We start from the raw sequence: 18,711 nt of genomic DNA on the forward strand, positions 1-18,711 counted from the left end.
CAATAATCCACCAGTGTTATTAATGCCCAAACCCTTCAAATGGTACATCACCATCAATCTGAGAGGGAAGATTCAGTTTTAATTTAGTTTTGCTCCTTCACTTGCTGGCATTCTTAGCCAGCCGGCTGAGGAAAGAGTCTACACATAGTGTACCGGAGGGATCCGACAGGCTCTTAACATTACAGTGCGTTGGGACTCTCGGGGGGTTGCATGTTCTGCTGCTTTGTTCAATTATCTTGGGTGTCATCCTCGGAAACTGTCTAACCTGTCTAACAGAAACAATTTTAGAGTAACGAAAAGAAACTGTACCGTAGAGCAAAACAGACATGGAAACAATGGGAAAAGATCTTACAGCACACAACGCAAAAGCGACCCTTTTACACAACAGCAAAACCAAAGTTCACATCATTTTACTGTTTAAACTTTTATTGCCCTGAATTAAAATCTAGATTATAAATAAACTTACAAGGCATGTGTAATGATATAACATTTTTTGGGAACTTTGAATTAACAAGCCTTGAGGTATTTAAAATGTGACCAACAAGCAAGGAATCATTCTAACAATGGTCGATTGTCTGATGCAAAACATCTTGGAAGAGAAAGTTACAAATTCTCTGTGTTCTGATAGATAAACTGCCAGTTGTAAACAAATAAATACATTTATACTTTTTTCAATCACGGTAATACCTTCAAACACCACATGAGTGATCTTGTTTGAGCAAAAAAGCAATTAAGCATGTTTACACTACAGTCTTTAATGAAGTTTAATGAAGGCCAATGGATGAACACTGAGATGGAACTGAAATTGGATATCTGATATCTGTGTCCTAGAAATATGAATTATGTATAAATTACAAATAAAACATTTACATGCCTGCTCTTAAAAATTCTTCTGCTAAAATCTACTATAATTGAGTTGTTTTATATAAATAAAAAGACTTTATGAAGCAGTTCTAGGACAACAGAAGGAACAGCTGCCAAAAAGATAACATCCAAAATGCCATCCTGTCCATCAAAGGCCTGCATATTCCTCTCCAAGAATGTTTAATATATTAAAGTCACTGCACTGTACACTTTTGGATAACTTAAGTACATAATAGTTTTACGTCGATTACTGTTCAGAAATCAGCAAATTCCTTTGCACATTTCTCAGAAGTAGATATGTGAAGGGGTTCTTCCTCATAATCATCAAAGTTGCTGGGGTCTCCAGGACCTTTACATTTGGGGATAAAGGGTGCTTCAACCTGCAAAGAAGAGCAAATCCCACATTAACAACACCATAGGCGTTCCTCTAAAGTGACTTTAAATGAAGATTTCTCACAGCACATACAATAAATTACACAATAGAAGGTACAAAGTGTGACTTGGTTCCTTGGTGTGTACAGCAAAGTTGTGGGTCTGCTGCATTTTAACCTTTTATAATACTCAATGTGCCTGTAACAAGCGACTGACTACCTTTCTTGGATCTTTCAACAAACCACATTTCTGTTTTCCATAACCTATCTCCTCAAAACAAGAAAGTGGTTGGCACTGCTTACACATGACCATTTTCTCAGTGACCAGTCGCAATTTAAATTTTGGGAATGTGTTAAAATGCATCTTTGGATACGAGAGGACAAAGGCAAATCAAGTTAATCATAATCTTATTTCCAACACACCATTTCACACTCACATTGCCCTAGGAAACTTTTTCTCATTATTCAAGCTCCAATCCCAAATGTTCTGAAATTCAACTTTTAAGCACAGAAAATTGGACTTTATTCTCCTTTGATAAAAGGCTAAAAGTGAGAACAATCTAAGGGGGTGAGAATGATGATTATTCAAGAAAGTGACGCAGGCATACTCGGAAAAAAGAAAACAGAGTGCTCCTATCAGGAGTCGAACCTAAGACCTTCCGATTACTAGTTCGGATGCTCTACCACTGAGCTACAGGAGACTCGTGGGTGCTAAGGTCATTAAACTAGGTTCATGGGACATACATCCTGCATACTGCTAGGATTTGAATGTCGAACGTGTGGTATATGAGAGAAATGTGATGGTATATTTTCAGCCTGGTGAATGAATGAGAATGATGATTATTCAAGAAAGTGACGCAGGCATACTCGGAAAAAAGAAATCCGAGTGCTCCTATCAGGAGTCGAACCTAAGACCTTCTGATTACTAGTTTGGATGCTCTACCACTGAGCTACAGGAGACTCGTGGGTGCTAAGGTCATTAATCTAAGGGGGTGTTTACATGTGAAAACTCGCACCGGTGCGAGTTTGATACCGGTATGACATTGTGATTTCTTACCGTGTTTACATGAAGGGATACTTTTTTTCGACCGACGTGATTTTGGCGCCCTATTGAATTGAATATCGAAGACTGCGCATGCGCTATCCGTTCCAGACTCCCAGGAGAGTGACTTCATGCTGGAGCGAACGCCCGTACCGCGTTTCCATGACATCAGAACGAGTTTTCGTACCGGAATGAAAATCTCGCCCCGGTGCGGTTACCGGGGTGAACTCGCACCAGTATGACTTGCTTCTGTACAAGATTTTGTGCTGATATCATGTAAACGAATAAAGAGCCACAAGAGGGAACCGGAGTGAACTCGTACCAGGATGAAAGTCGCGCCGGTATCATGTAAACACCCCCTAAGAAGTGAATTTTACAGCTCCACTTCTAGCTCGTCTACTATGATGACTGCTGAAGTAGACTGATGAAGTAGAAAAAACAATTTTGCCATCTCTTTACACTTTGTTTTTATTGTTACACATTAGTTGACAGCCTCAAAGGCTTGCAACAAATGCTCTCACTTGTAACAACAATTCTAAACTGAAATTGTTTAGAAACAAGTACCCGGTAACGAAAAATAATACATACTTTTCGTTGATAGATTGCTATCCAGTCTGTGGAAGAAAACCATTTGTGACCTCTAATGTCTCCAACGCCATTCTTTAGATTTCCATATCGTTTTGTCAGATCCACTTGTAGAAGGTTACGCAGCAGGTCTTTGAGATCAGCAGTGAAATGAGATGGAAAGCGCACCTGAACAGACAAAGTACGAAAAAATAACAACATTTAAAAGGTGTAGTGGTCAGTACAAGTGATTGGTGTATTTCAACCCTCACTTTGGATGTACTACTTATATACTGTAAAAAAAAAAAAATTTAAAAAAAAAAAACCCTTCTTTGACTTATTGCCTTAATCAAATCACATTCACAGAACAGTCAGTCCAAGTAGAGTATTGTAATTATAATGATTTTAATTAACTTTGTAAAGTAGAAAGTCTGATCTTGTTTGTTATGTTCCAGTTACAATTAAAAATTACAGTTTCCAAATTTGATCTTGTAGTGAACCAAATACGTTTTGTTATCAGTATGTTTCAAAACATTATTTTTATTTTTTTGCCCTCGTCCCCCAGGGTATAAGCCCACCCAAAACCACTTAAAAAAATTAAGGTTACCCGGTACCTTCAGAGGTGTCTTGCATCCAAGCGATGTAGCGCGTCCGGTTTAAACTGTAGATACCTAAACCCTTATATCAAATTAAAGCTTTTAGAACTGGCTATCCAACTAAAACAAGAATTTTGAAATACAATGAATTGCCGAATTTTTAGCACTGTTTTCTCGAATAATTTTTTTTCACTTGAAGGAGCCACTTCAAAGAGCTAAAACTCAAAAGGAATTTGTTCGTTTGCCTTCAAATTTGGACAGTAGCTAGTTTAACATATAAACAACAAAAACATGTCTGTGAATTTTTCTTTCGAAATATTTTTTCTCCGAGAGCGATTTTTGTACGATTACTCCACATTTTTTTCATCCTATTTCGAAAATGCTCTATAACTTTTCACTGCGATTGAATATGGCAAAACGCAGAAACGTTTTTTTTAGCACTTTGGGTCCGGAAAGTGAGGAGCAAATTAAATTAGCAAAAAACAAAATTCATTTTGACTTGTAGCTTTAAAAAGGTGATTCGGATGTTCGCAATTAGAGGTCATGAAAAATTCGACAATTCATTTTATTTCAAAATTCTTGGTATAGTTTGATAGCCAGCTCTATAAGCTTTAATTTGATATAGGGGTTTAGGTATCTACAGTTTAAACTGGACGTTCTACATCGCTTAAACCAGAGACACCTCTGAAGGTATCGGGTAACCTTAACCTCAGGGCTTACAACGGTATTAATTTTGATACCATTCAGTCTACGTCAGTGCCTGATGATTACCAGCAGAAACATTGCGATCCATAACAGTAACTATGTATCACAATTGTGAGATAAACAATTAATTTTGAGCTTTAATTACTAAACTCAGTTGACCAACATATACACACACATCCCCAAGAATGGATCCATTTGTTCCTGGTCTACAAAAGGATGCCAAAACTTAGAGAAACTTCTGACGTTAACATGTACTTTACCTTTCCAGAGACAATCTTTTCATATATCTGGATTGGCTGATCAGCAAAGAATGGAGGATAACCAGCAGCCATTTCATAAATGAGAACACCTAGAGCCCACCAATCAACAGCTTTGTTATAACCCTAAATCACAACATTGCAAAATCAGTTACACAGATATATACCGGTAAAACAATTACTATAATGGTCTAATGGTACAACCACAAGAATTTTCCTTTTCTGATTATTTTTCCTTTGTTGTCATTTCTAGCAAGTTAATCTGACAATGACATACCCAAACATTTTTACCCCTGACAAATTGGTTTATTACTACTCCATATTTTAACATCTTGCTTGTATTATTTAAGTGTTTGCTATCCCCCACATAGTGTAGTTACACACTTAACACTGCCATAACACTGGCAGATAAGCCACACCTTGCATTTATACTAGTTCAAATTTGCCAAAAAAAAAAGAAGTTTTTTTTAACTACTTAGTCAAGTTATGAGAAAGTTTAATAACCCTTCAATGGACACAAGAGCTGAAAACACTGTACATATCAATCACTCAAACTGATGGTCCCAAAAAAAGTCATACCTGTAAATATTGCATAAAAGAGCATGTCTTCACATTTTCTTACCTTACTAAGAATTATTTCTGGAGCAAGGTATTCTGGTGTCCCACACAGAGTCCATGTTCTTCCCTTCACTCTCTTAGCAAATCCAAAATCTGTCACCTACAAATGGTTTATGTATGCATGTGAGGAAAAGTTAGGGTATAGTAGAGCGATCATTACTGCTCAACCTGAATTTGCTTTTCCATGCATTTGTTAAGTTAACACAAACTGGCAAGTTTCCAACCTTACAACCAAACATTTGTCTAAAATCTTCACAACGCTCAAGATTGTCATCTAGCAAAAACTGTTTGGCTGTATTTTTCAAGGGTCATGACATTTTTGCACGTTTGCTATATTTAGCAAACTTGCAAAGATGTCATCACCCCTGAAAAATACAGCCAAACAGTTTTTGCTAGTTGACAATGCAAAAAACCACGCTGTCAAAGCAAGTACCCTAATGAACCCTCTCACCATGAAATTCACACAGAAGGTCCTGCCTGTCCCTCCCTAATAGAACACCATGACATTGAAAGCCAATCCTACAAAAATATACTCCTTGCAGAACAAGAGACAACATTGTTCGCATTTCAGTACTGAAGTTGTCTCAGGTACTTTCGCCAATTATTTTTGTACAAAATAAGACAACCAGGGCCCAGTTGCTCGAAGCTTGGTTAGCGCTAACCCGGGTTAGATACCATGACAACCTATAGGTTTTAATACCTCTTAACCAATGGTTAGCGCTAACCATGCTTCGAGCAACTCAGCCCAGATGCCCAGATGCTAAAAGCTTGTCTTGTAACAGTTAGCAAGGAAGAAAAATTGGGCCCAGATAAAAAGCTAAAAAACTGAACAGTTGTTTACAGCAAATTTTTGTTGTCACTCAGCAAAAACCAAAAATGAAAGGCTCCTGTGGGCCAACTCGTGAATGCAGAAGTAAATAGCGGCAAGGTATGAAAACATTGTTCGCATTTCATTTGGTTGCCCCAGGACAGCTGCTTAGATTTTTAGCTGTTTCCCTCAGCAAGAATGAGCTCCTTGAATAGTTTAGTTTGTATCTGATGATTTCAGATTGCCATAGAACAATGCGCAAAAGAACATAAACTCCCTTAAGACATTTCTTCTATTTTTCTCTGTCCATTTTGTGCAAAATCCTTGTTGACTTGGCGACAATCTCAATCTACTTGAGCCTTTCAACATGGCGCTTTTCTCACCAAAATAAACAAGACTATACATCAGTTGAGTGTATTTTTAGGCTTTTTCTTTAATTGAAGGAGAAGAGAAATATAAGTGAGCCGTGAGAGTACCCCATATTTACAGTCCATCGAGCAACCAATGGAATGACCAAGCAAGTGACATTTGCCTGCATTGCAATAACCTGTTCACTGGGCATGCATGCACTCACAAGTTAATCATGTAAAAGGTCAATGAATTAATAATAATTCAGGGGCAAAGGACATTTAGTTGCCACCTTTTAACCAGAAAAAAAAAGGGATACTCAGTACTGAAGTTGTCTGAGGTACTTTCCCCAATTATTTTTGTCCAAAATAAGACAACCAGATGCCCAGATGCTAAAAGCTTGTCTTGTAACAGTCAGCAAGGAAGAAAAATTCATTTGGTTAAATGCTTAACCTCAATCTTAACTGTGTGCGGCCAGTTGTTTTTCACAACAAAACATTCCCTGTTAGAATCAATTAAATATTTAAGTAACATATTCAGTTTTACCCAGTTATTTCTCCTTACCTTTAAATAACCTCGCTCATCAATCAGCAGGTTCTCTGGCTTCAGATCCCTAAGGAATAAGAAACAAAAAAGCCATAAGGTCACATTTCATTTTTGCCCCATTGTATTTTAACCTTTCTCTTTCGCATCACTCACCCTCTGAGTGAACATGGTTTAAACTTAAATATTAAAAACTAGTTTATTACCTGTATATTAGATCTAGGGAGTGCAGGTACTCAAAGGCCAACACAATCTGTGATGCATAGAATCTTGAGTGAGTTTCACTGAAACAGAAGTTACAAAAACATTACCTTTTTATCATGCTGTAGCAACGCTTTCTGAAGTATTGGAGAGCAGCAGATCTATCCTAAAAAGCACTGGAAGGGAATGTTTACGTCTGTTTTTAGGGTTTGAGGTATGCTCTCATGGGAAACGTTTGCTGTCTCCACCATTCCTGAGACTAGACAAGCAGTTTTCTAATCATGGATTTCTGCTCTGCTGATTTTTTGATATCCTTCATGATAAGTAGACATTCATAATTTGTTGGGAATATTTTAAACTACAGCTGTACCATATCAAACAGCTGTGTGGGTGACAGCAAAAATATTTTTATTTGCATGTTAAATTAATTCAACAGTAGCTATTGTAAATCTGGTGTCCCAAAAAGTTTCAAAAGTCTCAAATATTAAATCAGTCTGTTAATCAAGTTCCTCATCAGAACCAAAGGCTGATTGATATTCATATAGCAAGCAACCAGGTGTTACGCCCAGCCCTCAGCGTCAAACATAAACCATGCTTTACAAATGTTACCTTACAACCAAAAAAATAATACTACAGTCTAACAAAATTAAAACCGTCTTTCAACAACACGAACAAGGTATCATTTTACTGTCTCTAAAATTTCCTTACGTCTTCAACAAAACACAAGACAAACAGGGAAATTAAATTATCTTTCTCAGTTTTACCCCATATATGATGCATTTTGGGATCACATTTTCTGTGATTAAAACTAGTATCAAACCAAAAATGGCTCAATTTTGTTGTATAACTGTTTCACCACAAGTAAGTAAGGACAAGTAATCTTCTTACCTGAATCTACCAATACGCCTCAGATGAGAGAACATTTCTCCTCCAACGACAAACTCCAGAACCATGTACAAGTTGGTGTTATCCTATAAAAAGCATACCAGTAAAATAATTTATGACAAAAGTGGTGCCACTTATTCACCAATAGGAGAAGTTGAGAGAAATCAGGCATATGGAGGATTTCAAGGGTACAAATGATAATGTTGTGCCACTAGCACTAAGGACACAGATGAGCGATCAGAGAATTAACTCTGCAGTGTATGTTAAAGCACTAAAATACGGTTGGTGTGATATCTAATGATTTTACCGACCTAATAACATGTAAATGTAAATGTAAAATAAACCCATGAATTTCCCACTGAGCGCTACAGGGTCCAACAAATATTTTTGATAATGGCGGAAGACCACATTGTTAGGGGAATAGTGGTCTGGCCTTTTGGCCTCTACCGGGAAAAACGTGGTCTGAAAGTTATGAAGCACATAAAAATGGCCATCGAAACCGATAAAAACACAGAACGAAGCTTGACGAAACGTCGACAAAAAGGTCTGTATTGTACCCTAAAATGCCTCACGTTTTATTGCAAAAGGTAAACATTACATAGATTTCAGCACTTTACACAAAATAATTCGTCAGTAAAGCACCATGGCCCGGCGGGCTTCTTCGAGAAACAGAACACTTGCCCCGTAAAATTTTCAGCTCGTCCCGGGCGTCCGAGCTCAGCATTTGTCAGACCCTGTGTTGGCCCTAGTCAGGAAATGGGAGACCACACAAGGTAAAGACAAAAAAAAATTCCGACCTCAGTGGGAATCAAACCCATGACAAATGGATTAAATCATGCGTTACTGTACCAACTGAACTAAGAGGCCAGACGGGAGAAATTCGTGAATGGTTATGGTGATAAATGTGGGGGTGGGGGGCCGCTGTTGCATCAGGGTTGGAAAGATTACCGTCACTCTTGCTACAGAATAAAATTCCATATGTTGCACATCTACAAAAAGCTATTCAGTAGTAACAAGACCACCGCTCATTTTGGCAGACATTTCCCTGTTATGGATCTTGATGACCTGAGATATCACACACATCTTATCATCATCATCATCATCATCATCATCATCATCATATTTAAATTCACCTAGTTTGATTAAATGCACATTCCCTAGAGTCTAAGCAGCCTGCATTTTGGAAGACTCAGGCATAAACAAGCCTGTCCAAATTTAATAAGTTATTTCTGTAAGACTGGCTCAAATGTGAACTTGATACCTCATAAAAGACTGACATGAATGTAAACTTTATACTTCGTATGTGAAGTATGTATATATAATCTTTATATATATATAGAATGTTAGTTATTAATTGATCATGTATGTTTTTTTATATATCTTGATATTTTTATATTTTTCACAGTATATTATCATGACTGTATTGCTAGGGGCCTAATCAGCCTCATCAACCCGAGTTGAAATAAAGTTACTTACTTACTTTTACCTCATATAATACTTGCTCAAATGTAATTAAACTTCATATAAAATATAAAATTTATCAACAAAATCTTCAAAATAGAGAGGTAAATTATCACCAAGGATTATTCTTTGACAAAATAGGGGATTGAAGAAGATTTAAGAAAAAAAAAAACTTTTGAGTCCTCTTTTCAAGTGAAGAGAAGTTTAGAAATCATCTGCCATGCCGATCTACCATCACTCCAACCTGGGTAATGCGATCAAGAAGCTTTCACCTGGAACATTTGCAGCAAAAACACTCCACAGAGCCATTCTTGCCTATTTGTCATGGTCCATGGGAAATCAAGCCTTGTACTAGGAGTGCTATTGTTAAACTTGTACTTGGATTCTCTAGAGGGTTTCTAATTCAGGACAGTATTACCCTATCTAGACCAGGCTTTCTGTTTTCTTCTGGAGCTGAAGGTGGGGGAAGGGGGGATTGGAGGAGAGAAAGGCCTGTCAAAAATTGGTTTCCATGAAAACACCAAAGTCAACAAACATTAACCAAAACCAAAGTCCAAAAATTTCAGGATGTTTGCTCAAATATTATAATAGTAATTCAGGTTCAAAGTCGCTGTGGGCAGAATCTCCCACCCCTTCCCCTGCCCCCTCCCCCCCCCAAATAGGGTTATATGCATCCCAAGTTCCATTCAGTGGTTGATTGTCCCATACAATCTTGATTCAAATCTGTATAAGGAGTGCATTCTTTCTATGTTGAACGCAAATTTCATTTAGCAATGAAAGAAATTGTAACCAGACAAAATTCAGCTGAATGTATTTTACCAAGCATAACAAGTAAAATTACAAAAAAATTTCAGTTTTCGATGCTTAGCTTTCAAGGCCCATGAAGAGAAGATTTCAATAATCTGGATGACTGAGTCTGCATAATTAAGGTTCAACTCCACTGCTTTCTTGACCTGATACCCCTTAAATACTTGCAACATACATTAAAATGTATATACAACAACCTGTTTTGTTTCATAACAGGGCTATCATTACTATCTGGCAAATGTTTACAGATTCACTTTCCCTGCTGGCCTTCACAACAGCCCTATAGTAACATTCTCATTTGTTACCTTTGTATTGTCTTCTTTTTACAATTTGCAAGACAAAAGTAATCACAATGTACATGAGACATGAGCAAATCAGTAATTAGAGATGGTGGTATTGTAAGATTGAATGTAATCATGGTAAAGCAGCAAGCTGCCTTGCAAAACCCATTATAAACATAATGACAAGTTGTCGGCATGGCATATGGCTTGACAATTTTCACATGCATGGTAAATGTCAAAAACTTAATTTGCATTATGGATAAAAAGCAATGACTAACATTAAGCTCTTCCAGAAAATAACTGTTCCCTACCACGGGTGGAATCAATATTTTTACCCCCCCCCCCCCTCCCAAATCGCCTTCAGAAATTCCAAAATACTACCCCCATGCCTTCGGAACTCCATTATTGTTCAATTTCCCTACCCCTTCGGAATTTCCATTTTCTCTCCAACCCCTTTGGAATTCCCTATTTGATCTCCTAACATCCCCAAAGAAGAATGTATGCTTCTTTCCCTCTTCAATTACGTTCATAAAGGATGTCACCTGTTTCATCCTTTTTTTTCTAAAATGAATCATTTAAGCAGCAATGTGGGCATGAATTCATTCCCATCGCAAAAATTAAAACAAGTAAACAACAATGGTCGCTGAAGTTGGCAAAAAAAAAATATAAAAATGTTTATTCGGGAGTTAGCCATAGCCAATTTGCATAACATGCAATGTGAAATTCTTTAAGTCTGATTGATATTGCACGACTTACCACATGACAATATAAATATGCTCAGGATGAAAGGGGAAAACAACTTTTGCTATTTTTCTTCCATAAAAGAAGTGGGAAAACAAACTGTGATTGGCAGAACTTCATACAAGCAAACCAATCATTCTGCATGAATGTTTTCAACTTACATGTAACATTTGCTAACAAGATCACATAATATTAAAAAGTGAGCAAACAAGATAATTGCTCACTTTTGTGCACCGATGTCATGTCTGAAAATCATCTAAATTTATGTTGGACTGTTTACAACATGTCGTCTAATTGTAGTTCTTCCTAAGTTTGACATGTCTGCTATTAAATAATTAGTACCTGATAAACAATTGATTGTGCTGATTGACATTTTTGTATTAGCTTGTCTGTTTCCAGTGTTTTGTCACAAATTCTCTCGGACATAAAACTCTGTTTTGTTGTACAGTAAACGGCAGCAAAACAAGTGCTTTCTCTCTGAAAATCCAGAACTGAAACGCCCCTAATGCCTTCTGAATTCCAGAGAAAACTCTTTCATGAGATAGAACTGGATATGTTTCCTGGACAATGCAATGTTGATTACTTTATCAGCAGAAATGTATACCTTCACCTTCACCTTGTTCTTGTATCACATGAAAATTCATCCAATAATTGTTTATGACATTATTACCAATTACAATTAATTAACACTCAAGTGACAACATGCAAAAGCGAGTAAGGAATAAACCTGTTGTGAAACAATGCACTCCTTGTTGAAGCATTAAACTTAACACTACTTGTCACTAACACTATCAAATTACCATCACAACTGAGTATTGTTCACAACACATTCTTCCAGACTTGAGACTTGGAATAAAGTACATGTATTTTCTAATCACAAAATTCTCAAGTTATTAACACTTCTTTGTGTTACTTTGTAAACAATTATGTTAATAATTTACTAACTGACCTACCGTAGAAAAGGGCTCCTATTTGTTAAATTTTAATACACTAGAGTAATTGAGCAAGGAGTACACTCAACTCAAGCAATAATTATTGTAGCTAGACAATGAAAGAAATTATTTGGAATAAAAGGAACAAACCTTAAAGTGCCATTCCAGATTCACCAAGAACGGAAAAGTGATGGCTTGCAAGATTCTCTTTTCATTTAAAGTGTGTTCAACTTGCTTTAACTTTACAACCTTCAAGTTAAAGCAAACCGTAAAATTAAACGCTATCCAAATCAAGATTAGTAATATATAATAACACCTGTTACCTCAGAAGATTGTTGTCATGTCTAATGCCATCACCAAGTCCAATGGACACAGCAAAACAAGAATGTAACAGTTTGGAGTCTAGAAAAGGTTAATTCTGAGAACTAAATAATGGCGACGATTTCAACGAAAAAATTCGCTTTCGTGCACAAACCATCACATTTAAAACTGGCATATATAATCATGAACAGATTGCTATTATCGAGCTTGGAAATTCGAGAGAAACTCGGGAACGATGGATTTTCAAAGGCATTTAGAGAAGCTTTACTTCAAACTGCGAAAAACAGGGAGTAAAAATGTGACGTGATATTTACCAATAGCATGTTATTTTTTCCGAAGCTAAACCTACTAGGTTGGTCATGCATAAACCTTCACAAACCACATACATTCAAAATATCACCAGTAAAATAATAAAAAAAAAATAAATTGTACATGTGTTACCTTCTGCTTGTCTAAAATTTTCATCGCAAAAAATCGTGAGCTGCTCTTGTGTCGCACAAGCATGACCCGACCAAACGATCCCGTACCCAAGGTCTTCACAAGCTCGAATTCATCCAAACTAGCTGTGTTCTGTATGCATCAAACAGACATGACATGAGCGACAACCGTGAAAATGAACTGAGCGAAAGCTGCTTGAAGGAAAAGCAAATTTAGGGTCTTCAACGACGAAAACCTTAAAATAATAAAGTGCTACCGAGAGCAACTAGGAATCAAGTACTACTCTTAGTAACACGATATCTAAAGAGGAGAACACCGTTTAAGTAATTTACAAGTCTCACCCGACAAAAGCGTACATCAGAACGATGAATATATTTTCGTTTTAAGCCGAACGAAGAAATGATTCTATAAGTCTTACTTAAAAATGCTTACAAGGAGAAAGGCTTACCTGCGATGGTTTTTCCCATTTTGTATTAAATTCTTCTTTCGCCTCATTAAGGAACGCTTTTACTACAAGAAAATAAGAAAAATAAGAAAACAAAAACATCAAGTTTTTTCACCAGGGTAAGTATAACAACAGATGCCCCCGCGAAAATTATTATACCATTTTCTGGGTCGCCTTTCTTCGTTGGAGCGTTCCCCATGACTTAACGGGCGACCGGGAATATAAGCTACTTTGAAGATCTCGTTATGGTTGAAAATATTAATAGCCAACACGCAAATTCTGCCTAAGAACACTAGCGATCTACTTCTGTATTTTTCCCGTAGCTGATATCAAAGAAACAGACAAGCTCCCGGCGAAAAGACAGACCAGTGACGTATGTGAACGACGTGCTTTGATTGGTCACCTGCTGACGAACAAAACGGAAACACCTAAATATGGAAATGTTCGGCAACCTCCCAGCCGAACGAGGAGCGAAGGAGAGTTGCCTGAAATATACAAGTGCTTCGAGTTGTCCACAGATCTGATGAAAACATATCATTTGTAGCATTTCTGGTATAAATTGGACCGGCTCAAAAATGTATTCATGCAAATGTTGGCTTAATTGAGAAATCCACTAAACAAATGCAAACCCTAAATTACCACACTTTCCAAATTTTCAATGTAAACAGGAAATAAATACCCCCAAAATATATATACTTTTGAATAGTTTTCCAACAAGTACTACTATGGAAACCACTCCTTCATTGCTGACAAAGTGGATACGTTATGATGAATAAAACTTACAAAATTAGGTTAAAATTAGAAACCTTTTCATTTACAAATTTAGTCTTTTGATCTATTATGACAATGTTTCATTTCCCATCGCATAACAAACCCAATTCATTCAAAAAGTTTACAAAGAAGTCTCTGATTCACTACCATCTCCCTTCCCTTGGGTGTTCTAGTTGTCTACGTATACACCCCCATGTGATTCTGACATCTACACACCTTCATGATAATGATTTCAAACAACTTTAAGAACAATGGCAGTTTGATCCAAAATAAATGGCAGAAATGTCATGGGGAAGATACAACTGAGGCTTGCCTGGAATTTTTATATCAATTCATTAGTCAATACAGTTGTAATTCTCATCTGTTCTTTTTTTTTTTTTTAACTAATCAAGTATTATGTCCCCACACTTATGGGAGAAAAGGAAAAAGGCAATGGATACTGAAGCATTTTCATGGGCATGGCCTATATATAATAATATTATACTTAAAACTAAACAGCTAGTACAAATCACAGTCAATGCAGTCAAAAAATGCTTCCAAAATTTTTGAATCCGCTTTCAAATTCATTATGTTTTAAAAAACTCATCCTTGTTTTGTGAATTTCCTTTCCATAAATAATGTAAAAACATCCACCAGATAATATTATGTTGAAAATCAATCGCCTGTAAAGAAATCGCTTTTGGTTTGAGCATTCTCTTTCATAAAAAACAACACACATTTCAAGTTCCGCCATGTTTGGTTTCTGGGATTAACATTACTAAGATGGAGTCCACCTGCCATTGCAAATTTATTACCCTCCAGTACAAGTCTTAACAAGAACCCTGGTTCTCTAGTATTCCTCTTTCTTAACAAACGACCATGTGGTATAATTATTTATAATTATCCATAAAAGGGCAATGCCTTCTTAATACCGTTTGAGTGTGGTTTGCACACTAAGAGAGGTGATACAAGTTTATCATGCCAGCAACAAAAGCATTTGTTCGTCGCTAAAGAGAGTGAACAGTATTTTGCATTCACTTCAAGTGGATTGGAGATTCCAGCTTCTAGGTTCTGAACATCCACAAGGAGAACACAGATATCATGGACCTAATGGATGTTTCCAATGTGGAGAATATGTATCCAGGCACTCATTTTCTGTTGATTTTATTATTAAATTAAGAACTAATAGCTCACTGCAAGAGTTATCAGCTGTGTCATTTGTCAGAATGGAGTGGGACTTGGACCACCCCTGAGAGGGAGGATTTTCTCTTTAAAATTAATAAATTATGCAAGTCAAATAATAACCAAAAAGTAAAAAAAGTCAGAGATATGGTATACACAAGGTATTTATAAATTATACAAACACTATCTGTTCTTTCATAGCATGCTTGTTATTTTTATACTCTGGTCGTAAATTATTCATGCATGACTTAAGATAAAGACATAAACAAAACAGCCATAAAAATTAATGATCAGTCATTCAGCCTTCTCTTTGGCTAATCAACAATGGCTTTTAACTTTTTTATAACAAATTTTGCTGCAAGACTTTAGACTAAAAAAAATCATAACAAAGCTTGCTCCGCTCGCCAAACTCTAGAGGTTGACTTGTAGCAAGTCTACAAGACTCACACGGAAGATCCTGGGAATGAGGTTGAGAAATCATTGCCATCAACAGTAACTTAGCAACATACTTGATAAAATTGAAAGATAAGATAAGATTTATGACATCACATTCAGGATATCTCTAATAAAAAACTACAAAGAAAGCCTAGTACAAAGAAAGCCTTCAGTTTTTTTACAACCAAAAAATAATATTTGCCTGACAGGCAAACAAGCCTCAGTACAGACCATTCTATAGTCCCATTCACTGAAAAACATTAGATATTTTTTGCCTCTAAGAACATGATCCCTATTAGGCTGTCCTGATAGGAGAGGCTGGTATATTTTTAGGTGGAAATTTACATATATGTTGTTGATGATTATTATTGTCCTGCTCTCAGGGTAGGGTCAATGTACTGTGTATAACAAGTTCACAAACAAAATGTCAAAGTACAATAAAGCCGGCTAAACCTTTTTAAAAGTGACTCTGTGTCACTGTCTAGGGCCAAAGACGCGTAAGGAATAGCGCAGTCAAGTTAACTGAAACAAGATCTCCATCAAATCACTCAAGAGAATCGACGTTCCATGATGTGAACAATTTATCAAGCTGATCGTCTCTATGAACGTGCGCTCTAGAGCATTGTGCTGCACAGATGAAAAATTTAATATTCATCGCATACTATATTTGACTTTCTTAACTCTTAAGCTATTGCTGGTTACCGTGTGATGATTAATAATCAAAAACACGTTACAGAATTCCAGTGCTGAAGGGTAACCACAAACAAAAATAAGAGCCAACACAATATTCCGGTAAGTGTCGTGATATTAGTCAAGACGATAACCATCTTAAAACTTGCCAAACTTACTCAATTTGAATTATTTCGAGCCAACTGAAAAAGAAAACCATGCTTGCAATCAAGACGACTTTTAATTTATTACGAGTGCGTTGCATATTGACAAAACCGCATGTTAGATTTAAACTTACTTCTGACGTCAAATGGTCGGCGGTCGCCTAAGGAATGTTAATATTTACCGCAAAGTTTCGGTATAAATCGAATTCCATCGAACAACTCAGCGATTTCTTCATCGCCAGTATTACATAATCTCTACTGGAGCAACAAAACGGCACTTATTCTTTCTCAGTCAAACTACAGCATCAGTACCAAAAACATAAAAACCGCGTTAACTTACTAATATCATTCTTTCCTTTCTTCGCCAACGGCATGGCAGTCGTGCAAGATTTAGCGCTGCAGGAATCCTAAACAGATTTCTTCAATGTAACAGCTGCGGAGGCAATCTGGAAACAAAATTATATGTTAACGAACTATCGGCAAAAAAAAAGGCCTGCACAGTAGACAATCGTTCAAATACTATTTTTGCATTGCTTTATACAGCCGAGTGCTGTTTTGTGAAAGCACTACGAGTCATTAATAATCTCTATAAATATTCGTTTGTCAGAGCAGATCTATTTTACCTGTTTGAGCTCTTATCGCCGAACGAATGGTGTCTTGAGGTATTTCCTATTTGCTGCACAAGTGCCCGTGATGTCTACAGAGAGAGAAATACTGTTCAATACAAGCTTTTACTTGACAAACGGTAATCGAGCAAGATACAAATCTCGCTGATCGATTGTGGTGTGCTCCCTCGAGACCAACACTAGTTTGTTATTTGGAGTATTGGGGGAGGAGCTTTCTCCAACAATTGTTAATTTATGTATCACCCTGTTTATTTTTGACTAAGTAAACCCGCATAACTGATGAAAACTCGATTCCTTGTTTAATAATTTCCATACAAAACGTTCTTTTCTGTTTTATTCTCGTTGGATTGAGTACTAGTTTTTATCAATTTTTTGTTCTAACTTGATGCATGGTTTCGGAAATTCTCTATGGATCATTACTTTCTTGGTAATTTATAATGCAGCCTTTCAACGTGACTTCTAAATTGGCTAATTCTAGTTTTTGAATACACTTGGCGAGCTTGACCTTTGTCTCCATGGTAATTACAATAAATATAAGCTTAACCTAAAAATTATTGCCATCATCACTGGCATAACGTCTAACCCATAACCTGTGTAATAACAACTGGAGACTCCATAACGACTTACTTTTTACAGCGAAGGCGCAGATGTGGCGGCTGTTTGGAAATGATGTATGACTTAATTAACTTATGTTAACTTCATTAGCGACAACGAAAACCATAAAATTTACCTGCATCAAAAAAGGAAAAATGCCAAAAATAGCGATAGCGATTGGAAGAACACAAAACTGCGATACTTCGGAACAGCGGTAAAGACCAATCGCAAGCTGTCCACTCGTCCACTTGTAAAATAACAAGATGCCCCTAATGGCATTTATTCCCCATTGAATGCTTCGGAGATTTTTAGAAACCATGCTCCCTTCGCAATTGAAATAATGGAATGGTTTTATAGGCCCTTTTTATGATGGCGTCATTTGACTACAACTACCAGAATTCATTTCGTTTTCCTTTTCAAATTCGAATTTTGTAATCCCAGTGGAGAGCAAAGAACAATAGCTCTAATTAGCATGAGAAAAAAAAAATCTGAATGATTCTGGTAGTTGTAGTCAAATGACGCCATAGTGAAAATGTCCTATTCAGTTGGACTGCATGATATTTTGTCGCTGTGTTACTGGGAATCATACCGGAAATTACTCTGCAATAACGTCATGACCCCATTGGTCTGGCTTCCTTCGCGTTTTCCTTTCGCTGTTTGTAATAGCGTAATTTCTTCGCTGAGAACTCTCCCAATTTCCACTGTTTAAACTGTCGAGTACTACTTAGAAGTTATAATATCGATTTACCGCTTGAAAAAGGTTTGTTTTCTTTCTGAAAACGGCAGATCAGAGTCTTAAATTCATACATGTGACCGCCATTGAACGAAAGCAACCTTTCAATGATGATTTGCTTTGACGTCACACAGGTAAAGATGAGTGAGTCCCCTCCCTCGTGATATACGCGCCGATAATGGATTTTGATTGGGCCGTTTTTGTTGAAGACAATCAGAACTATAGATCCCTTCAGGGAGAGGGCAGAATTTAATCTAGGTTTAATGAATAAATCAAATAATGATTTCACGTCACACAGGAAGGGATAAGTGGGTCCCCTCTCTCGTGATA

General features: G+C 36.8%; 1 protein-coding gene across 4 annotated transcripts; it reads right to left on the reverse strand.

Annotated features, from left to right (window-relative positions):
• Window positions 1-405: 405 nt before the first annotated feature.
• Window positions 406-17,830, reverse strand: LOC146474323 (cAMP-dependent protein kinase catalytic subunit alpha-like). 4 transcript variants are annotated; one of them, XM_085117188.1, is made up of 13 exons: window positions 17,785-17,830; window positions 17,052-17,125; window positions 16,769-16,874; window positions 13,232-13,293; window positions 12,787-12,915; window positions 12,175-12,273; window positions 7,806-7,888; window positions 6,923-7,000; window positions 6,738-6,786; window positions 5,022-5,117; window positions 4,403-4,525; window positions 2,866-3,030; window positions 406-1,244 (listed from the first exon to the last, which is right to left on the reverse strand). In XM_085117188.1, exons 3-13 carry the CDS (start codon window positions 16,800-16,802, stop codon window positions 1,119-1,121), a joined length of 1,044 nt encoding a protein of 347 aa, XP_084973314.1. In that variant the 5' UTR covers window positions 16,803-16,874; window positions 17,052-17,125; window positions 17,785-17,830; the 3' UTR covers window positions 406-1,118. The 4 variants fall into 4 exon arrangements, with proteins under 4 accessions (XP_084973314.1, XP_084973313.1, XP_084973312.1 ...); XM_085117187.1 differs by having other exon boundaries at window positions 17,682-17,808; XM_085117186.1 differs by lacking the exon at window positions 17,785-17,830 and having other exon boundaries at window positions 17,052-17,234.
• Between the last annotated feature and the right edge of the window lie 881 nt (window positions 17,831-18,711).

The sequence above is a fragment of the Pavona decussata genome, unplaced genomic scaffold (assembly GCF_977016875.1).
Source record: "Pavona decussata unplaced genomic scaffold, jaPavDecu1.1 SCAFFOLD_90, whole genome shotgun sequence".
Lineage (NCBI taxonomy): Eukaryota > Metazoa > Cnidaria > Anthozoa > Scleractinia > Agariciidae > Pavona > Pavona decussata.